This window comes from Salvelinus alpinus, chromosome 6 (assembly GCF_045679555.1).
Source record: "Salvelinus alpinus chromosome 6, SLU_Salpinus.1, whole genome shotgun sequence".
Taxonomy (NCBI): Eukaryota; Metazoa; Chordata; class Actinopteri; order Salmoniformes; family Salmonidae; genus Salvelinus; species Salvelinus alpinus.
Genome location: NC_092091.1, coordinates 5163911 through 5182642, shown reverse-complemented (window position 1 = coordinate 5182642; position 18732 = coordinate 5163911). Strand labels below are relative to the sequence as shown.

Genomic DNA, 18732 nt, shown 5'->3' with positions numbered 1-18732 from the left:
GGGGGGGGGGTAGGTAGCCTAGTGGTTAGGGGGGGGGGGGTAGGTAGCCTAGTGGTTAGGGGGGGGGGGGTAGGTAGCCTAGTGGTTAGGGGGGGGGGGTAGGTAGCCTAGTGGTTAGAGGAGGGGGGGGGGGTAGGTAGCCTAGTGGTTAGGAGGGGGGGGTGGGGGGTAGGTAGCCTAGTGGCTAGAGGGGGGGGGGGGGGTAGGTAGCCTAGTGGTTAGAGGGGGGGGGGGGTAGGTAGCCTAGTGGTTAGAGGGGGGGGGGGTAGGTAGCCTAGTGGTTAGAGCGTTGGACTAGTAATCAAAAGGTTGCTAGATCGAATCCCCGAGCTGACAAGGTACATATCTGTCGTTCTTCCCCTGAACAGGGCAGTTAACCTTGGTCGGTCGTCATTGTAAATAAGAATGTGTTCTTAACTGACTTGCCTAGTTAAAAAAAGGTTAAATAAAAAATTAAAGTTAAAAATGTGGAAAAGGTCAAGGGGTGTGAATACTTTCAGAAGGAACTGTACAGCCACATAAGCAGACACTTTTATCCAACATACAGTGAGAATACATTGTTACTGTATGTAATCCCTACCACAAAGAGGCGTGGTAGTGATGGTAACATACCTGTTTCTGCATCTCTATGTTGAGCCCATAGGACATCTCGTAATACTGCAACACAAGAGGAAATGGCAGGATTATTTTCACCACAAGATTATTTTAGCTAAAACAATATGAAAATGCTACCATATTCCCTACAGTCACACTACACACGGTACCATATTCCCTACAGTCACACTACACACGGTACCATATTCCCTACAGTCACACTACACACGGTACCATATTCGCTACAGTCACACGGTACCATATTCGCTACAGTCACACGGTACCATATTCGCTACAGTCACACGGTACCATATTCGCTACAGTCACACGGTACCATATTCCCTACAGTCACACGGTACCATATTCCCTACAGTCACACTACACACGGTACCATATTCCCTAGTCACACTACACACGGTACCATATTCCCTACAGTCACACTACACACGGTACCATATTCCCTACAGTCACACTACACACGGTACCATATTCCCTACAGTCACACTACACACGGTACCATATTCCCTACAGTCACACGGTACCATATTCCCTACAGTCACACGGTACCATATTCCCTACAGTCACACGGTACCATATTCCCTACAGTCACACTACACCTGGTACCATATTCCCTACAGTCACACTACACCTGGTACCACATTCCCTACAGTCACACTACACCTGGTACCATATTCCCTACAGTCACACTACACACGGTACCATATTCCCTAGTCACACTACACACGGTACCATATTCCCTACAGTCACACTACACACGGTACCATATTCCCTACAGTCACACTACACACGGTACCATATTCCCTACAGTCACACGGTACCATATTCCCTACAGTCACACGGTACCATATTCCCTACAGTCACACTACACCTGGTACCATATTCCCTACAGTCACACTACACCTGGTACCACATTCCCTACAGTCACACTACACACGGTACCATATTTCCTACAGTCACACTACACACGGTACCATATTCGCTACAGTCACTACACACGGTACCATATTCCCTACAGTCACACTACACACGGTACCATATTCGCTACAGTCACACCATGCTTCATCATAGCGCTTGATGGTTTTTACGACCTCACCTGAAGAAACGTTCAAAGTTCTTAATTTTCCGTATTGACTTGTCTTATAGTAATGATGGACTGTCATTTCTCTTTGCTTATTTGAGATGTTCTTGCCATAATATGGACTTGGTATTTTACAAAATAGGACTATCTTCTGTATACCACCCCTACCTTGTCACAACACAACTGATTGGCTCAAACGCATTAAGAAGGAAAGAAATTCCACAAATTAACTTTTAACAAGGCACACCTGTTAATTGAAATGCATTCCAGGTGACTTCCTCATGAAGCTGGTTGAGAGAATGCTAAGAGGGTGCAAAGCTGTCATCAAGGCAAAGAGTGGCTACCTTGAAGAATCTCAAATATAAAATATATTTTGATTTGTTTAACACTTCTTTGGATACTACATGATTGCATATGTGTTATTTCATAGTTTTGACGTCTTCACTATTATTCTACAATGTAGAAAACAGTAAAAAAATTAAGAAAAACCCTTGAATGAGTAGGTGTTCTAAAACTTTTGACCGACAGTGTAAAAAATTCCCGAAATGAGTGCGTTGGGCCTTTACCCCTCCTGTATTAGCGGACTGATAACCACCAGCCAACCACTGTTGACAGCAGAATTATGAAACCAACTGTCATTTTATGTCATTTAAAAAGAAAATAGTTTGTGGAAAACAGTTCTTTAAAAAAGAAATGACTTGTTTAAAAAATGTATTTGATCTGTGTGTTAATTCACCACTCGTCACTCGTGGTGGGGCGTCTCGTGACTCAAAAGACACCTCCATTGGTGGGTCACGGAGCCAAACAGATCGGGAACCGCTGCTGAAGAATGGTTCTGACAATGTTCTGTTGTGTCGTGATGATGCAATCAGTTGGTTCTTCTATGGAAGTGTATTCTGTTATCCCTAGGTAAGCAGGAGAGCAGGGATGGGGATGAAAAACAACAGAGCAGGGGGATGAGGATGAAAAACAACAGAGCAGGGTTGAGGATGAAAAACAACAGAGCAGGGATGAGGATGAAAAACAACAGAGCGGGGATGAGGATGAAAAACAACAGAGCAGGGATGAGGATGAAAAACAACAGAGCAGGGATGAGGATGACAAACAACAGAGCGGGGATGAGGATGACAACAACAGAGCAGGGATGAGGATGACAACAACAGATTAAAACAACAGAGCAGGGATGAGGATGAAAAACAACAGAGCAGGGATGAGGATGAAAAACAACAGAGCAGGGATGAGGATGACAACAACAGATTAAAACAACAGAGCAGGGATGAGGATGACAAACAACAGAGCAGGGATGAGGATGACAACAACAGATTAAAACAACAGAGCAGGGATGAGGATGAAAAACAACAGAGCAGGGATGAGGATGAAAAACAACAGAGCAGGGATGAGGATGACAACAACAGATTAAAACAACAGAGCGGGGATGAGGATGAAAAACAACAGAGCGGGGATGAGGATGAAAAACAACAGAGCAGGGATGAGGATGAAAAACAACAGAGCAGGGATGAGGATGAAAAACAACAGAGCAGGGATGAGGATGAAAAACAACAGAGCAGGGATGAGGATGAAAAACAACAGAGCAGGGATGAGGATGAAAACAACAGAGCAGGGATGAGGATGAAAACAACAGAGCAGGGATGAGGATGAAAACAACAGAGCAGGGATGAGGATGAAAACAACAGAGCAGGGATGAGGATGAAAAACAACAGAGCAGGGATGAGGATGAAAAACAACAGAGCAGGGATGAGGATTACAACAACAAAGCAGGGATGAGGATGACAAACAACAGAGCGGGGATGAGGATGACAACAACAGAGCGGGGATGAGGATGAAAAACAACAGAGCAGGGATGAGGATTACAACAACAGGGCAGGGATGAGGATGACAAACAACAGAGCGGGGATGAGGATGACAACAGAGCGGGGATGAGGATGACAACAACAGAGCAGGGATGAGGATGAAAAACAACAGAGCAGGGATGAGGATGAAAAACCACAGAGCAGGGATGAGGATGAAAAACAACAGAGCGGGGATGAGGATGAAAACAACAGAGCAGGGATGAGGATGAAAAACAACAGAGCAGGGATGAGGATTAAAACAACAGAGCAGGGATGAGGATGACAACAACAGAGCAGGGATGAGGATGAAAAACAACAGAGCAGGGATGAGGATTAAAACAACAGAGCAGGGATGAGGATTAAAACAACAGAGCAGCATTGTGTAGTGGGGGAGGGAGGAGGCTAGGTAAACAGTTCAATATTAATGTAGCGAGAGGGAGGCAGCAGTAGCTCCCACCGTTAGCCTTGCACAGTGCTGTCTATCTCCAAATGAAATGGTACCCTATGGCCTACAGAGTAGTGCACTACTTTTGACAGGGGAAAATGGTACCCTATTGCCTACAGAGTAGTGCACTACTTTTGACTGGGGAAATGGTACCCTATTGCCTACAGAGTAGTGCACTACTTTTGACAGGGGAAAATGGTACCCTATTGCCTACAGAGTAGTGCACTACTTTTGACTGGGGAAATGGTACCCTATTGCCTACAGAGTAGTGCACTACTTTTGACTGGGGAAATGGTACCCTATTGCCTACAGAGTAGTGCACTACTTTTGACAGGGGAAATGGTACCCTATTACCCATACAGTAGTGAACTACTTTTGACAGGGGAAACGGTACAGTAGTGCACTACTTTTGACAGGGGAAATGGTACAGTAGTGCACTACTTTTGACAGGGGAAATGGTACAGTAGTGCACTATATAGGGAATAGGTTGCCACCTGGGGCACAGCCGGTATGTCTGTCGAAGGAGTCCGGTTACACCAGGGAGGGCCAGTGTCTCTCTGATCTGCTATCAGACATACCAGCTCTCTCCTTGTCTTGTCTTGGTTCAAAGGTCATTTTGGAAAGAAGCTAATGGACTGAATAGTACATTGAGCTCCTCCAAGTAATTGCGCACACACACACACACACACACACACACACACACACACACACACACACACACACACACACACACACACACACACACACACACACACACACACACAGGAAAGCCATTTCTGCCCCTGAGTCTCTGACCGCCACTGCCTGTGGTCTCGATGGATTACGTGTCACTCACACACCTGCCTGAGGTATCACAGGAGAACAGAGCAACATAGTTAAACTGAGCAAATAGACATTTCTGTGTGTGTTCTAGACGTGTGTGTGTGTGTTCTCCTAGACGTGTGTGTGTGTTCTTCTAGACGTGTGTGTGTGTTCTTCTAGACGTGTGTGTGTGTGTTCCTCTAGACGCGTGTGTGTGTGTGTGTTCTAGACGTGTGTGTGTGTGTTCTTCTAGATGTGTGTGTTCTTCTAGACGTGTGTGTTCTTCTAGACGTGTGTGTTCTTCTAGACGTGTGTGTGTGTTCTTCTAGACGTGTGTGTTCTTCTAGACGTGTGTGTTCTTCTAGACGTGTGTGTTCTTCTAGACGTGTGTGTGTGTTCTTCTAGACGTGTGTGTGTGTTCTTCTAGACGTGTGTGTTCTTCTAGACGTGTGTGTTCTTCTAGACGTGTGTGTTCTTCTAGACGTGTGTGTTCTTCTAGACGTGTGTGTTCTTCTAGACGTGTGTGTGTGTTCTTCTAGAACCAGTGGTTCCCAAATGTTTTATAGTCCCGTATCCCTTTAAACATTCAACCTCCAGCTGTACCCCCTCTAGCACCAGGGTCAGCTGTACCCCCTCTAGCACCAGGGTCAGCTGTACCCCCTCTAGCACCAGGGTCAGCTGTACCCCCTCTAGCACCAGGGTCAGCTGTACCCCCTCTAGCACCAGGGTCAGCTGTACCCCCTCTAGCACCAGGGTCAGCTGTACCCCCTCTAGCACCAGGGTCAGCTGTACCCCCTCTAGCACCAGGGTCAGCGCACTCTCAAATGTTTTGTTTTTGTTGCCATCATTATAAGCCTGCCAGACACACACACACTACTCTATATTTAACCATCTTACATATAAAACCTTATTTGTTCATCAAAAAAATGTGATTAACCCCAGGTTAATGAGAAGGGTGTGCTTGAAAGGATGCACATAACTCTGCAATGTTGGGTTGTATTAGAGAGAGTCTCAGTCTTAAATCATTTTCCACACACAGTCTGTGCCTGTATTTAGTTCATGCTAGTGAGGGCCGAGAATCCACTCTCACATAGGTACGTGGTCGCAAAGGGCACCAGTGTCTTAACAGCGCGATTTGCCAAGGCAGGATACTCTGAGCACAGCCCAATACAGAAATCTGGCAATGGATTCTGGTTAAATTCAATTTTCACAGAAACACGTCGATGAGGCTGTCTTGTTCAGATATTGGTAAGTGGACTGGAGGCAGGGCCATGAAAGGGATAACGAATCCAGTTGCTTGTGTCATTCATTTCGGGAAAGTACCTGCGTAAATGCGCACCCAACTCACTCAGGTGCTTCACTATATCACATTTGACATTGTCCATAAGCTTGAGTTCATTTGCACACAACAACAAAAAATCATACAATGATGGAAAGACCTGTGTGTTGTCCTTGTTAACACAGACAGAGAAGAGCTCCAACTTCTTAAATCATAGCCTCAATTTTGTCCCGCACATTGAATATAGTTGCAGAGAGTCGCTGTAATTCTAGATTCAGATCATTCAGGTGAGAAAAAACATCAGCCAGACAGGCCAGTCGTGTGAGAAACTCGTCATCATGCAAACAGTCAGACAAGTGAAAATTATGGTCAGTAAAGAAAACTTTAAGCTCGTCTCTCAATTATTTTTTTTATTTTTAAACTGGCAATACTTTGCCCCTTAATAACCAGCGTTACATGGTCGCTGCCCATATCATTGCATACTGCAGAAAATACACGAGAGTTCAGGGGCCTTGCTTTAACAAAGTTAACCATTTTCACTGTAATGTCCAAAACGTCTTTCAAGCTGTCAGAACTGCTTGCACACGCGTTTCCACTCCACTATGTCTCCCTGTCATGGCTTTTGCGCCATCAGTACAGATACCAACAAATCTTGACCACCAAAGACCATTTGATGTCACAAAGCTGTCCAGTACTTTAAAAATATCCTGTTGTCCTGGTTTCCAGTGGTTTCCAGAAGAGGATGTCTTCCTTAACTGACTCCCCATTAACGTAACGGACATATACCAGGAGCTGTGCCAGGCCCGCCACGTCTGTTGACTCATCCAGCTGTAACGCACATAATTCACTGGCTTGTATGTGAAGCAGTAATTGTTTCAAAACATCTCCTGCCATGTCACTGATGCGTCGTGAAACAGTGTTGTTTGATGAAGACGTTGTCTGTGTAGTTGTTTGGGTCTTTTCCCCCAGCATTGTCCCAGCCATATCCGCGGCAGCAGGAAGAATGAAATCCTCCACAATAGTATGGAGCTTGCCTGTCCTAGCCACTCGGTAGCTCACCCACCATATAAGATGCTTCTAGACCCTTCTTATTAATGGTATCTGTTGCTTTTAAACATGTCATACTACTCGAAAGTCGTCTTAATTCTTGCAACAAAAAAACTCCCGTGACGTATTATTCAAATTGTCATGTTTCGTTTCTAATGAACTGGACACAGGTCGTTAAACCCAACCCAACTACCCACCCCCCGCCCCCCCTCCCGGGCCTTTCTCTGACCCGTACCTACCTGGCTGTCTACCTGAGAAGAACCTATACTAACCTGCCAATCAGATTAACGCCTATTATAAACAGGGTGGTTCAAGTCCTGAATGCTGATTGGCTGACAGCTGTGGTACATCAGACCGTATAGCACGGGTATGACAAAACATTTATTTTTACTGCCATAATTACTTTGGTAACCAGTTTATAATAGCAATAAAGCACCTCAGGGGTTTGAGTGTATATTGGCCATATACCACACCCCCCTCGGGCCTTATTGCATAAATAACCCACCTACAGTTGAAGTCGGAAGTTTACATACGCCTTGGCCAAATATATTTAAACTCAGTTTTTCACAATTCCTGACATTTAATCCTGGTAAAAAGTCCCCGTCTTAGATCAGTTAGGATCACCACTTTATTTTAAGAATGTGAAATGTCAGAATAATAGTAGAGAATGATTTATTTCAGCTTTTATTTCTTTCATCACATTCCCAGTGGGTCAGAAGTTTACATGCACTCAATTAGTATTTGGTAGCATTGCCTTTAAATTGTTTAACTTGGTTCAAACGTGTCGGGTAGCCGTCCACAAGCTTCCCACAATTAGTTGGGTGAATTTTGGCCCATTACTCCTGACAGAGCTGGTGTAACTGGGTCAGGTTTGTAGGACTCCTTGCTCACACACGCTTTTTCAGTTCTGCCCACAAATTGTCTATAGGATTGAGGTCAGGGCTTTGTGAAGGCCACTCCAATACCTTGACTTTGTTGTCCTTAAGCCATTTTGCCACAACTTTGGAAGTATGCTTGGGGTCATTGTTCATTTGGAAGACCCATTTGCGACCAAGCTTTAACTTCCTGACTGATGTCTTGAGATGTTGCTTCAATATATCCACATAATTTTCCTGCCTCATGATGCCATCTATTTTGCGAGGTGCACCAGTCCCTCCTGTAGCAAAGCACCCCACAATATGATGTTGCCATCCCCGTGCTTCACAGTTGGGATGGTGTTCTTCGGCTTGCAAGCCTCCCCCTTTTTCCTCCAAACATAACGATGGTCATTATGGCCGAACAGTTCTATTTTTGTTTCATCAGACCAGAGGACATTTCTCCAAAAAGTACAATCCTTGTCCCCATGTGCAGTTGCAAACCGTAGTCTGGCTTTTTATGGTGGTTTTGGAGCAGTGGCTTCTTCCTTGCTGAGCGGCCTTATGTCGATATAGGACTCGTTTTACTGTGGATACAGATCCTTTTGTACCTGTTTACTCCAGCATCTTCACAAGGTCCTTTGCTGTTGTTCTGGGATTGATTTGCACTTTTCGCACCAAAGTACGTTCATCTCTAGGAGACAAAACGTGTCTCCTTCCTGAGCGGTATGACGGCTGCATGGTCCCATGGTGTTTATACCTGCGTACTATTGTTTGTACAGATGAACATGGTACCTTCAGGCATTTGGAAATTGCTCCCAAGGATGAACCGGACTTGTGGAGGTCTTGGCTGATTTTCCCATGATGTCAAGCAAAGAGGCACTGAGTTTGAAGGTAGGCCTTGAAATACATCCACAGGTACACCTCCAATTGACTCAAATTATGTCAATTAGCCTAACAGAAGCTTCTAAAGCCATGACATTTTCTGGAATTTACCAAGCTGTTTAAAGGCACAGTCAACTTAGTGTATGTAAACTTCTAAACCACTGGAATTGTGATACAGTGAATTATAAGTGAAATAATCTGTCTGTAAACAATTGTTGGAAAAATGACTTGTGTCAATCACAGTAGATGTAGATGTCCCAACCGACTTGCCAAAACGATAGTTTGTTAACAAGACATTTTGCTAACAAGTTTTTCAACCACTCCAACTTAAGTGTATGTAAACTTCCGACTTCAACCTGTACCAACCATAGGCACAACACACACCCCTATCAACCACAGAAACAACACACCCCCCTATCAACCACAGAAACAACACACACCCCTATCAACCACAACACACCCCCCTATCAACCACAGAAACAACACACACCCCTATCAACCACAACACACACCCCTATCAACCACAGAAACAACACACCCCCCTATCAACCACAGAAACAACACACACCCCTATCAACCACAACACACACCCCTATCAACCACAGGCACAACACACACCCCTATCAACCACAACACACACCCCTATCAACCACAGAAACAACACACACCCCTATCAACCACAACACACACCCCTATCAACCACAGAAACAACACACACCCCTATCAACCACAACACACCCCCCTATCAACCACAGAAACAACACACCCCCCTATCAACCACAGAAACAACACACACCCCTATCAACCACAACACACACCCCTATCAACCACAGGCACAACACACACCCCTATCAACCACAACACACCCCCCTATCAACCACAGAAACAACACACCCCCCTATCAACCACAGAAACAACACACACCCCTATCAACCACAACACACCCCCCTATCAACCACAGAAACAACACACCCCCCTATCAACCACAGAAACAACACACACCCCTATCAACCACAACACACACCCCTATCAACCACAGGCACAACACACACCCCTATCAACCACAACACACACCCCTATCAACCACAACACACACCCCTATCAACAACAGAAACAACACACACCCCTATCAACCAGCTACCACACGGCGGGCGGTACCGGCAATACCGGAGAACCAAGTCCATGTTCAAAAGGTTTCTTAACAGCTTCTGCCCCCAAGCCATAAGATTCCTGAACAGCTAATCAAAGGGCTACCCAGACGCCACTTTTACACTGCTGCTACTCTCTGTTTATTATCTATGCATAGTCACTTTTAACTCTACCTAAATGTTCATATTACCTCGATTACCTCGACTAACCGGTGCCACAGCACATTGACTCTGTACCGGTTCCTCCATGTATATAGCCTCGCTATAGTTATTTTACTGCTGCTGTTTAATTATTTGTTACTTAAAATTTTCAATTTCTTACTTAACATTTATTTTCTTAAAATGTCTTAAACATTGTTGGTTAAGGGCTTGTAAGTAAGCATTTCACTGTAAGGTCTACACCTGTTGTATTCGGTGCATGTGACAAATAACATTTGATTTGAGGTATGAGACACACACACCTATCAACCACATGTACAACACACACACAACCACACACACACCTATCAACCACATGTACAACACACACACACAACCCCACCTATGAAGCACAGAAAGATAAATGAAACCCAGAGGTGAAGATAATCCCTCGACAAGCCTGTTCATTCAGACCCATAATGATCTCCTATTGTACCCATACTCTTACCATGACATAGTGCCCATACTCTTACCATGACATAGTGCCCATACTCTTACCATGACATAGTGCCCATACTCTTACCATGACATAGTGCCCATACTCTTACCATGACATAGTGGCGCTGCATCTCTGTCTTCTCATTGGCCAGCTTGTCGTACTCCACCTTAAGACTTTAAACAGGGAGACAAGGTGTCAATTTACGTCTCTCTGGATCCCTCCTCAATGGTACCCTATTCCAATTGGCTCTGGTCCAAAGTAGTGCACTACATAGGGAATAGGGCTCTGGTCTAAAGTAGTGCACTATATAGGGAATAGGGTGCCAGCCCTGGTCTATAGTAGTGCACTATATAGGGAATAGGGTGCCAGCCCTGGTCTAAAGTAGTGCACTATATAGGGAATAGGGCTCTGGTCCAAAGTAGTGTCCTAATAGGGAATAGGGCCCTGGTCTAAAGTAGTGTACTATATAGGGAATAGGGCCCTGGTCTAAAGTAGTGTACTATATAGGGAATAGGGCCCTGGTCTAAAGTAGTGTACTATATAGGGAATAGGGCCCTGGTCTAAAGTAGTGCACTACATAGGGTATAGGGCTCCATTAAGGACGATCTGCTGTAGCCTCTTCAATAAATCACTGTCAGTCAGTCTAGTTTGAAGACAAATGCAACAAAGTGTCAACTTCAGCACGTTTGTTTTCCCTCTGAAACAGCGACGCCATTGCGCGGTCAAACACGGTGTTAATTAACTCTCATAAATGTAGATGAGTTTGCAAATAACGAGGTAGAGCCAGGTATACGAAGCCCTCTGTTCAAATCAGATTACATTCAGTGTCTGTAAGGGACATTTTTACCACAGTGAAGATTTTGGCTAGCAATTTAAACCGTGTCCAGACTTCTCCATTTTGATATAGACTAGCATCTAAAATGAAATCAACAAACGTAGCGAATTCAGTTCGGATGACAGCAGAACTCTACGCTGACCATTTTTTCAGGGAGCACCTGGGCCTGCATAGAACTGGCTAGTTACGTGTGATATTGGGCCTGCGTGGAACTAACTAGTTACCTGTGATATTGGGTCTGCATGGAACTGACTAGTTACCTGTGATATTGGGCCTGCGTGGAACTAACTAGTTACCTGTGATATTGGGTCTGCATGGAACTGACTAGTTACCTGTGATATTGGGCCTGCGTGGAACTGACTAGTTACCTGTGATATTGGGCCTGCATGGAACTGACTAGTTACCTGTGATATTGGGCCTGCGTGGAACTGACTAGTTACCTGTGATATTGGGCCTGCATGGAACTGACTAGTTACCTGTGATATTGGGCCTGCGTGGAACTGACTAGTTACCTGTGATATTGGGCCTGCGTGGAACTGACTAGTTACCTGTGATATTGGGCCTGCGTGGAACTAACTAGTTACCTGTGATATTGGGCCTGTGTGGAACTAACTAGTTACCTGTGATATTGGGCCTGCATAGAACTAACTAGTTACCTGTGATATTGGGTCTGCGTGGAACTGACTAGTTACCTGTGATATTGGGCCTGCGTGGAACTGACTAGTTACCTGTGATATTGGGCCTGCGTGGAACTGACTAGTTACCTGTGATATTGGGCCTGCGTGGAACTGACTAGTTACCTGTGATATTGGGCCTGCATGGAACTAACTAGTTACCTGTGATATTGGGCCTGCATGGAACTAACTAGTTACCTGTGATATTGGGCCTGCATGGAACTAACTAGTTACCTGTGATATTGGGCCTGCATGGAACTAACTAGTTACCTGTGATATTGGGCCTGTATGGAACTAACTAGTTACCTGTGATATTGGGCCTGTATGGAACTAACTAGTTACCTGTGATATTGGGGCCGCATAGAACTGACTAGTTACCTGTGATATTGGGCCTGCAGGAACTAACTAGTTACCTGTGATATTGGGCCTGCAGGAACTAACTAGTTACCTGTGATATTGGGCCTGCATGGAACTAACTAGTTACCTGTGATATTGGGCCTGTATGGAACTAACTAGTTACCTGTGATATTGGGCCTGCATAGAACTGACTAGTTACCTGTGATATTGGGCCTGCAGGAACTGGCTAGTTACCTGTGATATTGGGCCTGCAGGAACTGGCTAGTTACCTGTGATATTGGGCCTGCATAGAACTAGCTAGTTACCTGTGATATTGGGCCTGCAGGAACTGAAACTCGTCTTTGATCCTGTCGCAGGACTCCGCTACGGTGAACTTGAACCCGGGCTGACTCGGCTGACCATGTCCAGGTGCCTGAAACAACAAGGCGAAAACATCACATCGTCAGATGAGATCATTAGAAAGGAGAGATATGATGCACATGCAAGAAATACAAGTTTGATCTTGTTTAATCTTCACATTTATTGAAATCAATAGGCTATATTTCAGCTCATCACTAGGACAGGACATGTGTGTATATATACACTGCTCAAAAAAATAAAGGGAACACTTAAACAACACAATGTAACTCCAAGTCAATCACACTTCTTTGAAATCAAACTGTCCACTTAGGAAGCAACACTGATTGACAATACATTTCACATGCTGTTGTGCAAATGGAATAGACAACAGGTGGAAATTATAGGCAATTAGCAAGACACCCCCAATAAAGGAGTGGTTCTGCAGGTGGTGACCACAGAGCACTTCTTGGTTCTTATGCTTCCTGGCTGATGTTTTGGTCACTTTTGAATGCATGGCGGTGCTTTCACTCTAGTGGTAGCATGAGACGGAGTCTACAACCCACACAAGTGGCTCAGGTAGTGCAGCTCATCCAGGATGGCACATCAATGCGAGCTGTGGCAAGAAGGTTTGCTGTGTCTGTCAGCGTAGTGTCCAGAGCATGGAGGCGCTACCAGGAGACAGGCCAGTACATCAGGAGACGTGGAGGAGGCCGTAGGAGGGCAACAACCCAGCAGCAGGACCGCTACCTCCGCCTTTGTGCAAGGAGGAGCACTGCCAGAGCCCTGCAAAATGACCTCCAGCAGGCCACAAATGTGCATGTGTCTGCTCAAACGGTCAGAAACAGACGCCATGAGGGTGGTATGAGGGCCCGACGTCCACAGGTGGGGGTTGTGCTTACAGCCCAACACCGTGCAGGACGTTTGGCATTTGCCAGAGAACACCAGGATTGGCAAATTCGCCACTGGCGCCCTGTGCTCTTCACAGATGAAAGCAGGTTCACACTGAGCACATGAGCACATGTGACAGACGTGACAGAGTCTGGAGACGCTGTGGAGAACGTTCTGCTGCCTGCAACATCCTCCAGCATGACCGGTTTGGCGGTGGGTCAGTCATGGTGTGGGGTGCCATTTCTTTGGGGGGCCGCACAGCCCTCCATGTGCTCGCCGAGATGAGATCCTCAGACCCCTTGTGAGACCATATGCTGGTGCGGTTGGCCCTGGGTTCCTCCTAATGCAAGACAATGCTAGACCTCATGTGGCTGGAGTGTGTCAGCAGTTCCTGCAAGAGGAAGGCATTGATACTATGGACTGGCCCGCCCGTTCCCCAGACCTGAATCCAATTGAGCACATCTGGGACATCATGTCTCGCTCTATCCACCAACGCCACGTTGCACCACAGACTGTCCAGGAGTTGGCGGATGCTTTAGTCCAGGTCTGGGAGGAGATCCCTCAGGAGCCCAGGCGTTGTAGGGAGGTCATACAGGCACGTGGAGGCCACACACACTACTGAGCCTCATTTTGACTTATTTTAAGGACATTACATCAAAGTTGGATCAGCCTGTAGTGTGGTTTTCCACTTTAATTTTGAGTGTGACTCCAAATCCAGACCTCCACGGGTTGATAAATTTGATTTCCATTGATAATTTGTGTGTGATTTTGTTGTCAGCACATTCAACTATGTAAAGAAAAAAGTATTTAATAAGAGTATTTCATTCATTCAGATCTAGGATGTGTTATTTTAGTGTTCCCTTTATTTTTTTGAGCAGTGTATATCAGCCCATCACTAGGACAGGACATGTGTATATATCTCAGCTCATTACATGGGGCATCAGTATTTCACATTGGATGGATTGGATGCATCAAATGTGTATTCCACACGGTCTGCTGTTTGGCACTCTGGGACAGTGCTCATAGTGTCTCAGATCTATTATCACCCCCCCCCCCCCCCAGTCCATGTAATAGAATTCATAATGAAAGGCAGAACTGATCCTAGATCTGGGACAGTGCTCATAGTGTCTCAGATCTAGTATCAGCCCCCTTCCCCCCCCCAGTCCATGTAATAGAATTCATAATGAAAGGCAGAACTGATCCTAGATCTGGGACAGTGCTCATAGTGTCTCAGATCTAGTATCAGCCCCCCCCCCCCAGTCTATGTAATAGAATTCTTAATGAAAGGCAAAACTGATCCTAGACCTGGACTTCTACTCTGAAACACTATGTGAACACAGGATTTCATTCATAGATCTAGCTATTATTGTGTTCCAGATTATAATGAGTGTTTGTGTACGGGTCCATCTGCAGTAGCTATGCCAACAGTAGCGTTCTGACAAAAAAGAGGGAGTGAGATTTTTTTTTACAACCAGCTCCAGACGTGCAGCCCTTGTAAAATGCTGAGCATAAAACACCATCACATTCACAGCGCTTTAATTCGCACGGATGGATGGGCTGACAGTGCCACAGAAGAGAGGGGTTTGGTCTAAAAACACTTATTTTTATTTTTTTTTACCTTTGAAATTCAAAGCAGATGTCACTTTTTTATGTGGGTATATAGCATGTAAACAATCATCTCTCCAACATCAAATCATTAGACACACACAAATGTGACTTCTGCTATGAGTATGATAGCTAATATTGTTGTTAATGTAGCTAGCTACAGTATTATATTTCAGTCAATTCAGTTCAAGGCAACATTATGGTGAAAAATCTTTTGAAAGACAGATAGCTAGAACAGGACTCAAGTGTTGCAGGACTCTCCGTGCAAACAAAAAAAATGCAATTCTGTGTTCAGAGAAGGATAAAACATTACAAAAAAAGAGGCAACAACATACCGGATGTCGGCCCTGCGGATACATCTTGAAATGTATCCTTTGTTTATTTGTGGGAGAAGCGAGAGCTTCGGTTACTCTGGTGATGAGACGGTCAGTGTCTGGCTGGTCTCTGCTCCTCTCAACAACAACAGTCTGTGGGGGTTAGAGAACTCCTCAAAATCCTTCCTTGAAGACGCGATTTAATCTGTTGGTTGAAAACAGGAGAAGGAAGATTTTTCAGCCCAAATAGGCTGATAAAAATCGTTGGGCAAAAACTGTCATAGGCTAAAGAAAATGTATTACAAAGGCGGACAACAAAATACACATGATCATCATTAACTAGCTAACAGTCGCTAACATGATAGTTCCACATTTTCACACCAGCAGTAGTGTGTCCGATCTAACCACCGTGTGGCTGTAAATTCCACTTTCCCAACTTGATATAGCAGCGACGGCTAGCTTAAACGGTAAGTAACCTGTTTAGCTAGCTAGTTTGCCCAGCGCTAGCCTAGCCACACATGTTAACGTGAAGCTAGCTAAGTTACCTAACTACGTACTCTGTCTTGACTTTATTTGTCATTCTCCTACCTGTGTGTTTGGTACTCAGATGATTTGATGTCAAAAGTACGGATATTTAGCTACACAAATCCGCTTTTAAATCCGTCCAAGGGTGTCTGGATGGCGAGAAGGTTCTTGATCAACGCAGACCACACCAGTCATCTTCTCTCGGCGCACCCCGCTTCTCGAGAAGGACTAGCTAGCCAACGAATTTGGTCTGGTTCAAGACGAAACGGTTTCTCTAGCTTACTTGCTGTACTTGAGCCGTTTTGTTTTGATAAAAGATGGCTGCTTTAGTAATCCCAAGGTAATGTTCTCAAGTACGTCTTCCCCGAATTTGAAGAGTTTTGAAAATGTTTAAAAGCGTAGCTAACATGGTAACAGTTACACCTTCGACAATGTCACATATGGCAGTTTATCCACAGCAAGCTTTTCCCCCGGTCGGTGCCACACACAGGCAGTCTACAGCACTAGGGCTGAAACGGCCGTGAAAGCGCGCCTCTGTCTGTCCAATCACATTTGCTCTGAAGGAGTGTACGGTTGCTCAGGGACCTATCAGAGAACGATGCCCCCACGTGGGGTCCTCGGTTCCACTTGAGCGTTCGTTTTGTGACGCGATCTTTTATCTCGTCAGAGGAGTCGGTTCAAATCAAAGTGACGTAGGATAAGGACAACCTCGGAGGGATTTAAAAGCGGATAGCCATAACACTGCTTAATAGTTCATTAATGGTTACCCGGACTATCTGCACCAACGCTATATTGCACAGACTATGCATGAAGGCTATATATATCACATCCACACACATATGCGTACTGACACAACACACACACACTTTTACACTCATCAACTTTACCCTGCCTTCATGTACATATCTACCTCAAATACCTTATTATTATCTATCCTGATGCCTAGTCACTTTACCCTGCCTTCATGTACATATCTACCTCAAATACCTTATTATTATCTATCCTGATGCCTAGTCACTTTACCCTGCCTTCATGTACATATCTACCTCAAATACCTTATTATCTATCCTGATGCCTAGTCACTTTACCCTGCCTTCATGTACATATCTACCTCAAATACCTTATTATTATCTATCCTGATGCCTAGTCACTTTACCCTGCCTTCATGTACATATCTACCTCAAATACCTTATTATTATCTATCCTGATGCCTAGTCACTTTACCCTGCCTTCATGTACATATCTACCTCAAATACCTTATTATTATATATCCTGATGCCTAGTCACTTTACCCTGCCTTCATGTACAGATCTACCTCAAATACCTTATTATTATCTATCCTGATGCCTAGTCACTTTACCCTGCCTTCATGTACATATCTACCTCAAATACCTTATTATTATCTATCCTGATGCCTAGTCATTTTACCCTGCCTTCATGTACATATCTACCTCAAATACCTTATTATTATCTATCCTGATGCCTAGTCACTTTACCCTGCCTTCATGTACATATCTACCTCAAATACCTTATTATTATCTATCCTGATGCCTAGTCACTTTACCCTGCCTTCATGTACATATCTACCTCAAATACCTTGTACCTCTGCACAATGATCTAGTACTGGTACTTCCTGTATATAGCTCCACATTGATCTGGTTCTCCCTGTATATAGCTCCACATTGATCTGGTACTTCCTGTATATAGCTCCACATTGATCTGGTACTGGTACTTCCTGTATATAGCTCCACATTGATCTGGTACTGGTACTTCCTGTATATAGCTCCACATTGATCTGGTACTGGTACTTCCTGTATATAGCTCCACATTGATCTGGTACTGGTACTTCCTGTATATAGCTCCACATTGATCTGGTACTGGTACTTCCTGTATATAGCTCCACATTGATCTGGTACTGGTACTCCCTGTATATAGCTCCACATTGATCTGGTACTTCCTGTATATAGCTCCACATTGATCTGGTACTGGTACTCCCTGTATATAGCTCCACATTGATCTGGTACTGGTACTTCCTGTATATCACTCCACATTCTTGTGTATTTTATTTCTCTTTTGCTACTATCAATCTTTGTATCATTACTTTTTAACTCTGCATCGTTGGGAAGGGTTCCTGAAAAAGCATTTCACGGTTAAGTCTACACCCGTTGCATTCAGCACATGTGACAAATAAAATGTTATTTTCACCGGTTTCCTCCTGTCACGTGACGAAATCGCTGGCCGGTGCAGTCAAATGGAACGCACCTAATGATATCTGACGTCATCCTTTTCACCCTAGCCTACATTTTTTTGTCGACATTATTGTAACTACGAGAATATTAAGTCAACATACTTTACTCTGCATATTCTATAGATGTGCTTAGTGTCTTTTTATTTGCAAGCATTTTTGAATTTGCGATATATGCCAAAGGCCTACATTTAAAATATTGTGCTCTCCGTTCAGAACAAACAGTTCGGTTGCGCCTGCCCGTTGCCTGGGTACCGTCTTAAGGAGTGGAATGAGAGCTTAACGTACGGTACCCAGGCTATCCTGCCGCT

At 44.6% G+C, this 18732-nt stretch overlaps 1 protein-coding gene across 1 annotated transcript in view; it reads right to left on the bottom strand.

Annotated features, from left to right (window-relative positions):
• The window catches only part of tle3a (TLE family member 3, transcriptional corepressor a), a 162190-nt gene extending 145403 nt beyond the window's left edge, over positions 1-16787 (bottom strand). Inside the window, exons 1-5 of the mRNA XM_071405171.1 lie at positions 16240-16787; positions 15673-15856; positions 12811-12917; positions 10749-10812; positions 613-657 (exon numbers count right to left, since the gene is read on the bottom strand). Coding sequence (XP_071261272.1) covers positions 613-657; positions 10749-10812; positions 12811-12917; positions 15673-15696 — 240 coding nt within the window. The 5' untranslated portion in view covers positions 15697-15856; positions 16240-16787. The remainder of the gene's footprint in view (positions 1-612; positions 658-10748; positions 10813-12810; positions 12918-15672; positions 15857-16239) is intronic.
• Between the last annotated feature and the right edge of the window lie 1945 nt (positions 16788-18732).